Source organism: Argopecten irradians, chromosome 2, assembly GCF_041381155.1.
Source record: "Argopecten irradians isolate NY chromosome 2, Ai_NY, whole genome shotgun sequence".
NCBI classification, from domain to species: domain Eukaryota; kingdom Metazoa; phylum Mollusca; class Bivalvia; order Pectinida; family Pectinidae; genus Argopecten; species Argopecten irradians.
This window is the reverse complement of record NC_091135.1, coordinates 9,170,200-9,186,455: the sequence shown is the minus strand read 5'-3', so window position 1 is coordinate 9,186,455 and position 16,256 is coordinate 9,170,200. Positions and strand designations below refer to the sequence as shown.

General features: G+C 35.9%; 1 protein-coding gene across 1 annotated transcript; it reads right to left on the bottom strand.

The window, feature by feature from the left end:
- Positions 1–4,883: 4,883 nt before the first annotated feature.
- LOC138314369 (zinc finger protein 91-like) lies at positions 4,884–7,594 on the bottom strand. Its single transcript, XM_069254670.1, has one exon. It carries the CDS (start codon positions 7,363–7,365, stop codon positions 4,981–4,983), a length of 2,385 nt encoding a protein of 794 aa, XP_069110771.1. The 5' UTR covers positions 7,366–7,594; the 3' UTR covers positions 4,884–4,980.
- Between the last annotated feature and the right edge of the window lie 8,662 nt (positions 7,595–16,256).

Here is a 16,256-nt window from a genome sequence, read left to right as displayed (position 1 = left end):
CTTGAATATGATTGGTTGACAGACGCAATGTGCAAATGCAAAGCCTTTGTTGTATGCCAACATTGGATGGCCGTCACTTAAAGCTATTTCTACTCCTGTCCGATACCATCATTTACATATATCATTTGACGAGATAAAATCAGCTATAATCTATATAATCTATTGAATACAGCTTTTTATTTAAAATAAACACATCTATATTACGACATCTCATGATATTAGAATAATGATAGATAGTGTGGCCGCGATGAAGATGTCTCGACATATTACCACAAGCCCTCCAGTTCGTCGCGAGTTCGAATCAAATGTGGGGCAGTTCCCAGGTACTGACTGCTGATCGGTGATTTTTCTCCGGGTACTCCGGTTTCCCTCCACCAACAAACCTAGCACGTCCTTACATGACCATGGCAGTTGATAGGACGTTAAACTAATAAACCCAAACCTGATAAATAGTAAAAGTTCACTGTTTTGTTTCCTTTTTCGTCATGATATTTTCCCCGTGTTTCTTCGAGCTACGGCGTTTTGAGGCCATGTTATAATATATTTGAGTATGTTTAATAACAAATATTAGAATGAAAAAAATATTTCGCACAATTACAAGACAATCACTTAAAATCCCGCGCTGCTTATTTGGCAGAATAAAGGCTTGCAGAGACAAAACAACTTTAATTAAATACCTCTAAGCCTTTGTATTCATGCAAATTAGCCGAGAAGTCAGATCAGTCATTGAACTTGTAATGAACCATTCATGTTATCCCAATCGTCAATCCATGCGGCGTTGAGCTAAAGATCATAATAAAAATATGGTTCATTGGTCGCCATTAGCCATGCACCTTATGCAGGTCGTGTATTACAGTTTAAGACATACTAACCCCTTTACTTAAATGCAATAAAGTTAATCTGTCGTGAACCGAGAGAGGATTCTCAGTGCAAAACTCGTTAAGATGATAATCCTTCAAAATTTTCCTAACTCTACATTTTACGCAATCAGATTTAATAATATATCATATTTTACTACGTCTTAAACAATTCACTGCCAGCCTTCTCGTTGTAAAGTATTTCTGATTTTAAGAAATGGCCATGTATGTACGGAATATTATGGTGTGTTGATAGGTACATTTACTCAAGCGTACATTTGTACGAGTTTTTGTTTGACCTGACACCGTTTATTGACTTAATACCAACTCGCCGGTTTCTTTTCCATACCATCGTTGTTTGTGTTATGCTACGATTGTATCTCCAGAGTTGATAACCGCTTTTTTTGTTTATCTTTATTTAAGATCTTGGATCTTTTATCGACTACAGTTTCGTCATTTTGGTATCAAGATGATTATCGTAGTACATCTATATTTATGATGTGAACTCAAATCATGCAAATTGGTACCTTGCTTAAGGTCTTAGCCCCCATTTCAATTAGCAATATTTTGTATGCCTACATATGTATATATCACTTCCTGTACATACCCATGTTGATAAAAAGTGGTATACATCGGGGCTAACATTGTAAATTGTTGTATTGCTTTTAAATTGTAGTAATGTATAGGAAAACATGCATTTTTCAGGATTGCAAGTCCACAGGGTTAGGTATATATTTCTGTCACCAAATAATCATGTTGTTATGTGTACTAGTATCTATAACAGGTACAAAGAGCGTTTGTGTTACCGGATTCGACGTCACAAAAGCATACACATCGAGTCCTTGTTGGCGTCATGCAAATGACGGTTGTAATTTATATCACGTAAATATGCCAAATATGGAGGCATTCCAATTGATACCAATTTACATATTCTTAAGCAATAAACAGTTACCAAATTGTAGTATATAGTCAATATGAATACAATTTGGGTGACAGATAAATTGAATGTCGCCCGCATGATTATTTATCTGTCACTCAAATTGTATTCATATTGACTATATACTATAATTTGGTAACTGTTTATTGCTTATATTTACATTCAACTATTTTTTGAAGAAACGTCGCTGATAATGCGTTTAAATTTGCCGCTCGTCACATCGCTGACGTCAGCACGTACATTTATATACAAATACCAGAACAGCGGATATTTTCCAGATATAATATAGTTGCTCGTGGTATCATAAATAAAATAATCAAAAGTACATTTCATACCACATCAAACTTTATTTTAGCAATAATACCGTATTATTTTGTAGATTTTTACGTATTATACGTAAAAATCTACAAAATAACATACACTTTCAAATTATTTAATCATTACATCTCTTGAAGTAACAGTTAATATCGCGCAATGTAGATACCCTACAATAGTAGTGATGCGGTTCCGAATCAGCGCTTGGGGAAGGACGCTGCTGAGGTGATTTAGCTGATGATGGAATTCTATTCCACGAGAGACAACGTGGACAATGTGATTTATCTAAACCACATATTTTGACGTAGGATAATGGGATTTTTCGCGCCACTAGAAAGGTAAGATACGATCTTATTTAAATCCGACTTTTCCGTGATAGTCTTGTAGGTTTGAGTATGCCTGGTTTCGCTTTTATGAACTCTTTATGTTTCTATCAGTCTATCAGATATCTGTCGATATTAATCAAAGAGCTCTTGTGATAAAGTTGGTTCTCATTAGCACTGTCGCCGTTTTTCGTCGGTCTAGCCTAGCTTCGACATAATACCATGCCATATTGTGTCATTTTGTAAAATTGTTTTAACATTTGACATTCATGACGTGACTAATTCCGTACAATTGAACATTAATTTTGTAAACAATCTAAAATAATATATAATAATAATGATTTTGCAATAGACATCTTACAAATACATTTTGGTATTAATGTTCTTTAGAAAGAAAAAAATATACATATCATGAAACAAGTTTTGAAAATGAAATACCAGCAATTATCATTTAGCAACCAGTGAATGTTGTTAGATCAAACAAAACGATTAGTATTTTTTATATATTCTTGGATTGTCAGGCGCATGCTTTCATTATCTTTCGGGCTGAGTGAATCAGAACCATTAAGTATCAACTTCAAAATAATTGGTCACATTGGAAAAAATAATGATATGCATTTTCTCTAGGAAATAAACAACGACAAGATGGTGATGAAACTAAATTAACTTTGAATAAGTAAGCATTTAACGCACTGCAACCATGACGAAGTCTTGTATGCATAATATCAAGTTTTCTGTTTCCAACTGACCGTCTTGCTACAGTCTTTTCCCGTTTGATTAAGGTTTTAAATTTTGAAACAGTTTCTGAAGATCTTACTGCCAAATCTAATGAATTCCAAAGTTTCACCGTACTGGGAAGAAACGATTTTTCAAATAGCACTAGGCATCACCTAGGTGATACATAATCATGATTAAATGGTACTTTCATTAACCCTATCAGGTAAAATGTCATGTAAATAAGACGGAGCTATATTGTGATGAATTTTATGAAATAATAATTTTTTTTCTGCTTACGTCTTTCAGATAATGTGTCCCAACCAGTTTCCATATATAATGAATTTCTACTTGCGAAAGAGGTTAAACCTGTAACTATTCTGCAAAATGTTAGTCTTAAACAGTGTTTGAAAGGCGTGTGCCATTTGTGTCAAGTCATAACATAAAGTGAATTTCCAATTAGTTGAGCCAATTGTAGGCTTCAGGAAACTGTTCTATCATAATTTTCTTTACAATTCTTGAATTTCCTCACTTTTAATCTCTCTCTCTCTCTGGGTCCAGCGCTGCCTCTGTAACACATCCAAACAGGAAGTACAACATTTCATGTGTGCAGAAAAAATAATCCGACCACCATGTGATACTACACCGGTTTTTTTCTATAATATATTCTGTGTAGTATACGACTGTTCTAACGAACTACAATTTCACATTCAGCCAAACAAGGTCCTGTACCATGCCCAGATGCTGTTTTTTTGCGTGACAATCGCGTGGTTTTTCTTCAATAGATTTTTAGCTAAATGAAGACAGCAATCATCTCTTGTATTTTTAGAAACTGCTATCATTTTATCATCCAAACGCAATATCTATAAGAGTATTGCATGAAGCATAGAAGGGACAGGAATGATTTCCAAATCTCGGTTGATCCTCGAAGCGGAGCTGTCGACGACATATTTGCTTCGCATACCAAATTACACCTTCACAAACCAAGACATGTTCGACCCCCCGAATAGGGTATCTTAAATCGGCTCCGGAATCGCCTTCTTTAAAGACCACTCCAAGTAATCTCTTTGTCAAAGAGATATAAAGATATACATACAAATGTTTATTTATCTTTTATATTATTGTATGATCGCTAACTTAGATATGTCGTATTGTTGATATTTTTGGAGGAAATATTTTTTTCCAATTTCGGGGAACAATGTAGTCGCGAAAATTCAATCCGTGAAATAATTTCAAGTGAAGAGTAATCTTATTTGCTGTTAGAATCATAAAATATCATTTCGTTAAAAATTCAATTTCTTGCTTTAAGTCATTTTTGCCCATTTTCGTTAGTTTTTGCATAAGATACAATACAACAAAATATTGAACAAACTTCATGCTTATTGATAATATGTCAGCACTTCAGAAATATAAGGATTGTTCACTGATGCACTCAATGGTTTTTAGATGAAACACATACCAAACAAATTGACCACATCTCCGCATTTGCATAATATATGCATGTTTAGGATGTTTACCATAGTAACTGCAGCTGCAGTGACACAGAAACACCATGCCTATTATATCAAGGATGTTCCCGATATTTGGATTTCATGGACTTAATCACAAAATAACAGGTTTGAAAAAATGAAGGATTTGGGGGCCAAAAAGGGTCCATACTTTAAATAGAAACTTTAGAAGAGAACTGTTTTTGGGGTCCGTTTTAACTCAAATAAAAGACAAATATGTATGTATGAATCAACTTTAATGAAAAATACTTTTTTTCTTCCGTTTGAAAATAAAATATAAAAACAATTATATTGGAAAAAAACATGAAATTAGAACTTGATTTAGTTTACATTTGATTGATTTCGTTGTAATGCTTCATGACATTCTCTACGCTATATGTTACCGCTGGAATACCATCCTCAGTCTTGATTTTCTGCATTCCAGGATACACAATATCGGAACTACCACGGTTAGTGTTGTGTGTTTCCCCGAGAGTGCCAGGCTCCCTAAGGCGAGTTGTATCCCTTAAGCAGTCAGACTCACTAAGGCGAGTTGTCCCCCTTACATCGCCAAACTCACTAAGGCGAGTTGTTTCCCTTCCTCTGTTGGTTTCTCTGTCATTTCTTGTATCATCGACCTCAGTCTTTATCACGTTTGTCCCAAATGTTACAGGGCAGTTATTTTCTCCCGAAATATCGTCGCCAGAATCGACACGTTCGGAGTGTTTTTCTACAGTTTCTGATTTGCTAAATCCTTTGCCACACATTACAGATTTGTTAAACGTCCCCTTGGTATTTTTTCTGACATGTTTCTTCAGGGAATCTAAATGAGCAAATCCTTTACCGCAAGTATCACATTTGTAAGGCTTCTCTCCTGTATGTACCCGGATATGCGTTTTTAGGTTCCCTGCTTGGTTATAGCCTTTACCACAAAAGGTGCATTTGTAAGGCTTCTCTCCTGTATGTGTTCTGACATGTATCTTAAGGGAATCTAAATGGCCAAATGCCTTACCACACGTATCACATTTGTAAGGCTTCTCTCCTGTATGCACACGGATATGCGTTTTAAGATTCCCTGCTTGGTTAAAGCCTTTACCACAAAAAGTACAATTGTAAGGCCTTTCCTGGGTATGGGTTCTCATATGTTTCTTTATGCAACCTGAAGAGCTAAACCTTTTACCACATATTTCGCACTTAAAAGGCTTCTCTCCGGTATGCGATCGGTGATGTAGCTGAAGTTCGCTTGAAGAAGCAAATCCTTTTCGGCAGATATCGCATTTGAATGTTTTCTCTCCAGCATGCACTCTGAGATGCTGGTTTAGGTTTCCTAACTGACTAAAGCGTTTGTCACAAATTTCGCACTTGTGGGGTTGCTCTTTAGTATGTGTTCTTAGATGCATCTTTCTGCTACTGGAGGAAACAAAGCCCTTACCACAAATCTCACATTTATACGGCTTCTCTCCCGTATGTTTCCTTTTATGCTGCTTGAGCACTGATGATGTCAAAAAGCTCTTGCTGCATATGTCGCATTTGAATTTTCTCTCATCTGCGTGCATTAGTAAATGTTTCTTCAACGTCCCAAGTAAACCGTAGCGTTTGCTACAGATATCACATTTGTAAGGCTTTTCTTCGTCGTGGTATTTGACATGGTTGTTAAGATAACTTGAAGAACTAAATGTTTTATCGCAAATGTCGCATTTGAAACGCTTCTTGATGTTGTGTGTCTTTTTGTGATGCTTGAGTTCTTTTAAGGAACGGAACTCCTCATCACATAAATCGCACTGGCTAGGAACATCGTCTTCGTGTCTTTTCGTATGTTGCTTAAGAGTCAGGGGTGTGAAAAAGCTTAAGTCACATATTCCACATTTGTAAGACCTTTCTCTCTCGGCATGTATTTTAAGATGATTCTTCAGGTAGATTGGCGATTTAAAACCTCTGCCACATATCTTACACGTGTGAGACGTGTCTGCTGAGTGTGTTTTGATATGTGCCTTGAGGCTACTTGAAGAAACACATCCTTGACTGCAAATCTTGCAGATGTATGGCTTCTCCCCGGAATGGACTCTTCCATGCAGCACAAGCTCGCCTGACGTACAGAACGTCTTGCCACATACATCACATTTGAAAGGTTTTTCACCGGTATGTATTCTTGTATGAGCAGTAAGGTGGGTGGACTTCCGAAACGCCTTACCACAAGTATCGCACTTGTATGGTCTCTCGTCGGTGTGTGTTCTAAGATGTGCCTTTAAATACGCGCGTACCACAAAGCTTTTGCTACATATTTCGCACGTGTATGGCTTCCCTTTGTCGTGAAATTTTGTATGCATTTTAAAACAACTCGAAGAATCAAATCCTTTGCCACACAATTCACACTTGAAACGTTTTTCAGTGTGTGTTCTTGAGTGTACCTTAAGCTCATCTGGAGTACTGAAATTCATATCACAAATATCACAGTGTGTACTCGTCTCAAGTTCGTGTACTTTGAGATGAGACGCAAGATTTGCTGAACTCATAAAGCCTTTACCGCATGTATTACACACGTATGGTTTCTCTCCGGTATGCGTTCTAATGTGTACAGTTAGGTAACCTGGTCGGCCACATTCTTTGCCACAGAAGCTGCACTTGTAAGGTTTCTCGTTTGCATGTATTTTAAGATGATTGTCTTGATCAGCCAAACTAAATATCTTGCCACAAATTTTACACTCGAACTGTTTATTTTCAGTGTCCTCCATATTGTACTGTTTTGGTTCACACACATACAAAAATCAAATCTGTTACGAGTATATTGTTCCTGGATGGTTTCTCTACGATAGACGTTGAAACAATGAATCCTCTTCCAAAAAATGACACTTAGATCAAGGCTCAGACGAAGATTTCCACGTATATAATCGTGTCTCAGAGTTCAGTAATAACATAGTATGCTGTGTATTTCGAAGGGAACGGTTCAAATGCAACTCATTACACCTCTGAAACAAAAATAAAAGTTATTACTAATTTTAAAACTACTATCATATTGGTACCATTATGAGAAAACTGTCATATCAACATCATACATGTAAGAAATTTGGTCCAATATCGATTAACTGAACCAATAGAAGATTCGAAAACGTTCAAATCGAACGCATGCAACAACAGCTGGGATATTTCTAGACTTATCATGCCGTGTTCCGATTGACATAGATCATGTCAGCAAGTTTGTTGTTCATTATAACCTCGCTTTCGGCCAGCTTTCGTTTTGTTTTCTAAAAATAGAATATGACGGTCTTTTTTTAATCATTTTTGGGGTAGTTATTCCCCACGTTTTCCTGTCGTGTTAGATAACCAACCATTGTAATAAATATTCAATAAACATCTGAAAACCATGTCTAAGCATACAAAACGCTTTATTTAAGGTTCACGTCCCTTTAAGTTCTTAAGTAAACTTTAAGTGTATTGGTTTAAACAGTTTTACACACATGAGTTTAACATAACCAGTGACATTTATTTTCGATTGTTTAGGAAGGTATGATAAGTGCAGTATTTCTGGTATAACTTTGGGTTTATACAAAATTGTCAATCTTATTTTACAGTTTTACGCTTAAAAACTAAAAGTCGTTTCTATTAGAACATGCACTCTTAAAGATGCTCCACCGCTGACAAATGGTATTTTTTCACTATCAAAAACAGGAGCAAACGATTTCGTATTTTTCTTCAGTTTCAAAAGTTACTTACTTTACACCATTACCACCTTTGAAAAGTTTGAGCTTCTTATTTTACTTCATGTTAAAAATATGAAAAATAATTAATTGCATCCCGATAAAATTCCGTGGCACGTTATCTTATATGGAATGAAGTAATGATTGCGCATGCACAAAAAGCGAAATAAATTATATAATGTTATTTTTTGTGTTATTTAGGCATATATATACACGATAAAACACCAATTATGTTTCAAATGATGGATATCATTTATGCTCTGTCGGCGATGAAGCATCTTTAAAGAGGAAGTATATTGACATTTTTGTCATCATTATTGAATTTTTTAAGTATGTTCGGCCAATTTTTGAATTATCTATATAGGGTTTTTAAAAGGTACTACCAGTTGACCGCCAACCATCGGTAATTTTACTTTGTGCTATTACAATCATTGAAAAGTTTGAGCTTCTTATTTTAATGGATTGAAAGTATTTAAAGATGCTCTACCATCGACATCCTCGATACTCCAGAGGTTTCGATCACTTACGATTTAGAGATCAGGGGCGTAGGAAGCGGGTGGCAATTGCCCCCCCCCCCCCCCCCCGTTCCCCAGGACGGGGGGGGGGCAAACATGTCGTTTTGCTGCCCCTCACCCCATTTTCGCCGAGTGAAATGTTCTAAAAATGCACATTTGAAAGAAAAAAGCGACCTTTTTCACATTTTTGTACTACAATTTAGAAAATTTTCCGCTGCGCGGCGCGTTTCCTAAAACGTTCAAGTACGTAATGTTCAAATCTTAATAATAAAAATTCAATACACACGAACTAGACTTAAAATGTCCATCAAGGGATTATACTTTTTCAAAGTATGCTTCTTAAAAGATTAATTTGTTTATATGTCTTAGCAAGACAATCAATTCATATTTATTTTGAGTTACACAATAATGTGCCGATGGTGTGAATCCGGTATGTTCATATCGAGCTGGGTTGCATAATGGTATGACAACACTCACAATTATCATTTCTAAATGCGGGTAACTTTAAATAGAAAAATTACCGTGTAAAGAACGCTTTAAAATCATCAAAATAAATTGTAAAACTCATCTCAGCAATTCTACATCGTACATTTTTTCCCGGGGTGACCCCCAGACCCCTTATAAACTAAATTATCGCGCCTTCGGCGCTCGTAATTCAACAAAATGCATCGTAAAACTCATCTCTACGATTCTAAATCGTACATTTTTTCCCGGAGGAGACCCCCGGACCCCCCAAACACCAAAATCTCGCGCATTCGGCGCCCCCAAAATCATCAAAATACATCATAAAACCCATCTCAGCCATTCTAAATCGCAATTTTTTTCCCGGGTCAACCCCCAGACTCTTCATTTACCTAAATCTTGCGCCTTCGGCGCTCTCAAATTCAACAAAATGCATCGTAAAGCTCATCTCAGTCATTCTTAATCGTAATATTTTTCCAGGGCATACCCCGGACCCCCCCCCCCCCCCCCAAACTCGCACCTTAATTTGGAATACTTCTATAGATGTGTACAAGGATTGTATGTAAAAATATATGAAAAAATATATCAATTATCTACCGTGGATACGGGGCTTGCGAGGGGGGGAGGGGGTCGAAATATTGAGGACCTTTGCCCCCATTACGTTTCATCTTCCTACGCCACTGGAGATCGTATGGTACAACCCATGGATGAATAACAAGTTTTATCTTTAAACGACAGGAATAGTTGAATTAGTTTTTTTGTTCAATAAAAAAAATACCGCCCCTATTTCAGATGCTCGGAAATCCGAAGAACGAAAGTCCGATTTTTCCCTTCCCGTTTCTGGTTTGTGCTTATAGACACGCTGAAATCCTTATCACTTGAGCGCTTAAACTGGTAAGAAAACGAAAGTTTAAGCGCAAAAGGGGACCAGATTAAGAAACAAGAGGCCCATGGGCCTTAACGGTCACCTGATCAGTTGACAGGATGTGTACTCACAGATATTGCTTTAATTTGAATACATTTGTAGATAGCGTAGGTTACTTTAATGAGACTCGTCTGACAACAGAAGTATATCAACATCAAATAAATACCAAAGGTCCTTAGACTATTTTTCATTACAGTATATTTCTGGACAAATGTGAACTTGATAAGCTCTGTGTAATGATTGCATGAGCTCCAATTCTATGTAAAGTAGTTCTGGCTATAGATTGCAAAGGGGGCCAACTCAATGAAAATAAATGTGGTCGTACATTTTTTGTGTTTGGTGGATGGACTGATGAATATACCTAACAGTCATGTGATTTTTTTTCAGAAAATACGAGATTTGAAATATTATTGAAAAAAAATGGTGACTTTTACTAATAAAACCTTTTATTAATAAATATCTGGATTTTAAAATAATTTTTCAAATGTCGTATTGTTTAGAAAAATCATGACAATGTGGTAGATTGTAGGATATCCTCAAGGTAATCCGGTTGTCTCAACTATTAAAATCTCACATGTCCTTAAATGACTGCTGATGATTAACAGGATGTTCAAACTCCGAAAACAAACTAAAGTAACATATATACAAGTAGTAGATACTTTTTATTATTTGATTGCCTTATATTAGTTCAAGAATGCATATTCAAACATGCTTACAGATGATATCTTTTGATGCAAGACTAATGTACTAATTGGAAAGAATGATAAACAATGTAGTTTTTTTAAACATTTATTTACATTGTATGTCTTTGTGAAACACAAACCATAAACATGTGTATCGACTTAAGCAAAATTAAATCACAAATATTCCAAGCAAAATGAGAATGTATTTTTCCATAAAAAGCCTTGAATACCTTGTTTATGCACCACATATACTATTTCCTTCATATCTGAGGTATATTGTAAGCACGAAACATGATGATCACATATGTCTGTCCAAATATTCGGTTTTGGCAAATTTTGATTGCTTTCAGCTTTAGTTCCACCCGCATCAGCTTGTTTTATGGAGGGAAGTTTACCGTCCTTTACGGACAGGCCAGTGACACCCTCCATGTATACTTACCATGGTGGTACTTAGTTTTATGGATCAGACTAGTAAATCTGTAGATAGTATAATCATCATGTAATATGTCAATTGGTAAATGAAAAAATATTTCAATAATGTGAGTGCAATCACACAGATATTCGATAACTTTTATATGTATAAATATACACTTTCAAATATATCAAGGCTATTTGTCAATTGCACTATTCAGAAATATATATTGATTTGTAAATTAATACATTTCAATTTCAATGATGATGTACTATTATACATCATTCCATTTTACAAGACTCATTATACTGAACATTATCATATAATAATGTCATAAAAATGTTAACGTCTGCAAATCATAAACATGATAAAAAATTCTAAAGCAACTACAACCATAATGAGTTAAACAACTTTCATTTAATAATTAGAGGTATTGTATGTATATTGTACATTATAGCATTTGGTGGTATGAAGTTTCAGATAAATTAATTAACTTATAATTGATTGGAAGTATGTATATCAGTAACCATTTCGCTTTGATGCATTTTAAAAATTACATCAAATAATACGAAAGTTTTTAGCAATTTTTAGCGACATGCATGTGTATACATATACAACCTTAATCAATGAATATAAACTATCCAATTACTGTAGCATGTAAATTGTACACACAAGAATAATGCAAACATTAATTTCTATTCATCAACAAAACAAATTAATATAGTGCAACAGCAGTGAAGAAGATAAAATTTCAACAGCACTTTTTCTCTAACTTTTTCTTCTTTTAGATGAAAAACATTTTACTTTACAAAATGTAGTTGAACATCAATAACTTCTGTATTCTAAATTCTTGATGCATGTTAAGCCATCCTTTGTTGTCACTGTCACTCAACACAACAGCATATTTTCTCAGGTTTCATCTTCGTTTTAGAATGAAAGTAATTACCATAAGTTTTCGAATACTTTTTCAACTCTAAAACCTTGAGACCCCCTCATTTGAGTTCTTACCAATCATATCAAAAATATGGTTGATATATTAAACAGTAATAAGTACAACAAAATGCTAGAAGAATTTGATAAATTATGAACATTTCACAATTACAGAAACCTATGTAATCCATTTTGAGAGTTAATGGATAGGCTACCTTATAAGGCTACCTTATACTTTTAAGATGATTACACAGGCTTCTAATAAATTGAGTGGAAACCCTCTCTTATTTAAACCACTCTGTTCTCTACCAAGTATGTTTTGCACCATTCACTCAATGTGAATGGAGCAAAGCATGCTTGATAGAGATTATAGTATTGGCGGGTTTTATTCTTTACTGTAAGTTAATGGCACTGTAAATCATATTATGATCAGACCAGTATGCCTCAAGGACACCATTTTGTATGAATAATGCATTTGTGTAGATATGATCTATTTGTGTGTGGGACTTTGTGGTGTGTTCATCAAGAACCTGTTTGCATCTGAATGTGTTTTCCATAAAGTCAAGAAAGGACTTTGTTGGCTTTTGCAGATCAACATTGAAATCTCCCATTATCATAATCGCCTTTTGGGGATCAATATGAGGCAGCAAGTTTGTCTCAACAAAACCTGAGAACATTGAGAATGAACATGAAGGCTTTTTGTAGACAGCTACATACTGTAGAATTGTGGAAGACAATTTCACTACCAGAAAAGATAGCTCTACATTTTCAGAAGAAAATGACAAGGATGTTAGCACTTCAAGGTTTCTTTTGACATACACAACAAGTCCATGGTGTGGCCTTGTACCTGAACAGTGAGAATCATTCCTGTAAATTTGGTAATCGCTTAAAGCAAAAGTGTCATCAGTATCTCTGTTGCAAAGTCTGGATTCTGCTATTCCAATTATGTCTGCAGCACAGACATTCGGATCAGACTTAATGTCGGCAAAATGTTTGTGAAGAGATCGTGCATTGTTGAACAGACATTTTATTTCTGCTTCAATGTCATACAGTGGTCTGAAGCAAAGTTTTAACACATGTTCTCTGAGTCTTTGCATTTCTGAATCAACTGCTTCATCTTTGGCCAAGCTTAGCTCATTGAAATCAAGGATATGTAGCTTATTCAAGGATTTTACTCTAGAAAGTGCAACATAATGGATATGTGGTATCTTTCGAACTCTTGTTTGATTCAAACTGACCACAACATCAGTCAGAGTGGCACCTTGAGCTTTGTGTACTGTTTTTGCTGCAGATGGTTGAAGAGGGAATTGAATTCTTTCATAAGTTTTTCTGTTGTATACAAAAGTTCTTTTTGTTTCAAAGATTGGTGTCCAATTCTCATGAATACCTGATGTATAAAGGTGCTTGTATTGATTTCGTCGGCTCACTCCGACTTTGTGGTCATTAAACAGAACCCAGACAATCGCAGGTCGTGTATTGGAATCTTTGTATTCAATATGTTTAACAACACATGTTGCTCCATTGGTCAAACCATCACTCACTTCAAGATTCACAGATATATCATATATCATGTCGACAGCTATTGTGAGGCTAGTTTTGAGCTGTCCTGTAGTTGATTGTTTGTCAGGCAGGGCTTGAACTAGGGTTTTCTTCACTTCTGTTGACATTTTAGTTTGTGAAAGAATGTCTGTATCAGCCTTGACTGTCACTTTACTTGTATGAAGTTTCTGTATCAGGTTTGAATTGAAGTCATCTACAAATCTGTTTTCAATGAAGAGATGAGGAATAGAGCTGGGATAGCTTTCATGACCCTGGTCTACCTTACGTTCTGAAAGCAGTAACTTGTCCTGTGGAGATAATTCACCATGTCGAAGTCTGTTGAGAAGTTCAGTGAATGGAACATCTCCTTTCTGTCTCATGATTTCATCAAGTTCAAACACTTTGAAATGTTTTTTCCATAAATTTGTTGCCAAACCTTGACCAGGGCTTGAAAGATCTTTGAATATCCAAGAGTCAGCAACAGGTTGAAGCTGATACAAGTCACCTACAGCTATAACACTGATTCCTCCAAAGTCTGTCTTTTTGCCTTTCACTTGTTGGAGCCTTTCATTGATAAATGTTAGCAGCTTATTGCCAACCATAGAAATCTCATCTATAATAACAACTGACAAATTTCTGAACTTTGTTCTGAGAGAGTTCAATTCGTCAGCATGCATATGTTGCTGTGTTTGATACATTTTTTTGTGGAAACGCTGAAGCAATGGTAGTGCCACCAATGTTGTATGCAGCCTTCCCTGTGTATGCACATAACATAATTCTGACATCTTCAGGGTCTTCCCCTTCTTCAGAGCACAATAATCTATGTAATGTCTGATACACTGCATCAATTACTACAGATTTCCCTGTTCCTGCTCCTCCAGTGAGAAAGGCAAACAATGGTTCATCTTCATCTCTTATGAACTTTGTGACATGATTGTGAAACTCTCTTTGTTTGGGGTTTAGAGACTGTAACAGTGTGTGGTACTCATTATCAGGCAAGCGAACTGCACTAGTTTCCACATCTGATGGTTTTGACCCTAGGCCAAGTTCAGGTCCAATGTCAACATGTTTATGCTGAACAGAATCGGGGTCAAAATGGATAAAATCCTCAGAAGGTGTACTACCAACATCTGCATCTTCAGCCTCAATGTGTTCGGTATTTGGGGCAACTTCATCAAAGTCACACGAGTCGTCTTCTGCCTGTTGTATAGCTTGTTCTAACTCTTCCATGAAGTGTTCATAAACCCTTTGCTTTACTTGAACTACATCAGCTTTGTTTCTGTAATGTTCCTCGTAAGTGTCATAGTTACCAAGAACATCTGTTTGCTCATTTCTCCATGGCAGATACAAAAGGAGTTTCTCTCTGTAATAGTTTTCAGCATTGGTTTTTTTTGCTAAATCCAACAAATCTGATAACGCGGTCATTTTTACGTTTTCTAATTTTAATTCCATTTTTCAATTTTACAAGTACATCTGTTGCTCTGAATTCCTCACCATCCATTTCACTATGTGATGTTTCTTGTTTGTCAATCTGATCATCACATGTTATTTCTTCTTCTTCTTCATCATCGTCATCATTTTTTTCTTCTTTTGGAACTGGCTTTTCCAGGTCTTTAGGAAATGTCACTTCTAGTTGTGAGACATAATCAGCCAAACACCATAATTCTAACTGTTTTGGACGTTTTGAATACCTCTCAATCATACTTGTTGCATGGATATCTGTTGAATGTTCTGGAAGTTCATTCAGTTCATTTTCTGTTTTGAGAAGGAAGACCCTTGCATCAGGTGTGGAGGTGTTGATAAACGCCACCTCTCGAGAAGCTTGTGTCAAAGGCATCTGTAGTATCAGGTAACTAGCCTCTTGTGCACTGACCTCAACAAAATTAAGAAATTTGTTACCAATATGCCTTACTTGGTGCTTCAAATCCATATTTCCTTCTGTTGCTTCTTTTGATGCCTTGTCTAGCATAGCACTTATGCCTCTCTGTGATTTACTGATATATGACACAATGTAAGTTGCACAGGCATATGGGTCGAGCACAAACTGAATGTCCAAATTTGCGGTCCAAGCTTTGAGAACAGCTGGATTATAATAGTTCACTCTCATTTCTGATGGGCGTCTTTTGAGGAAAACTTTTGGGACCCTTCAGTGACGCTCTTATACACTTGATGTATTCTTCAAGTGGCATGTCTGCAATATCACGGAGGAAAGTTTCAAATTCCAAGTCACAGCCATCTTTGTAATCATTCATCTTTTGTTGCAGATCTTTGTACTTCTTTCTATACTCGTCAACGTCAGTTTCTAGAGGCTCAAGAAGCATAGTTTGTAGTAATGGTGGTAGAGGAAAACCAAACCTGCACACTGATTTACCACCTTTTTTACAGGTTTTTGAATGTTTGTGTACTTGGAGATCAATAAGATTTTGAAGTTCAGGATCATCCGTTTGTAGTGAACAAGTGAC

Coding starts and splice junctions, on each gene's coding strand:
- LOC138314369 (XM_069254670.1), bottom strand. CDS start 7,365: ATGGAGGACACTGAAAATAAACAGTTCGAGTGTAAAATTTGTGGCAAG.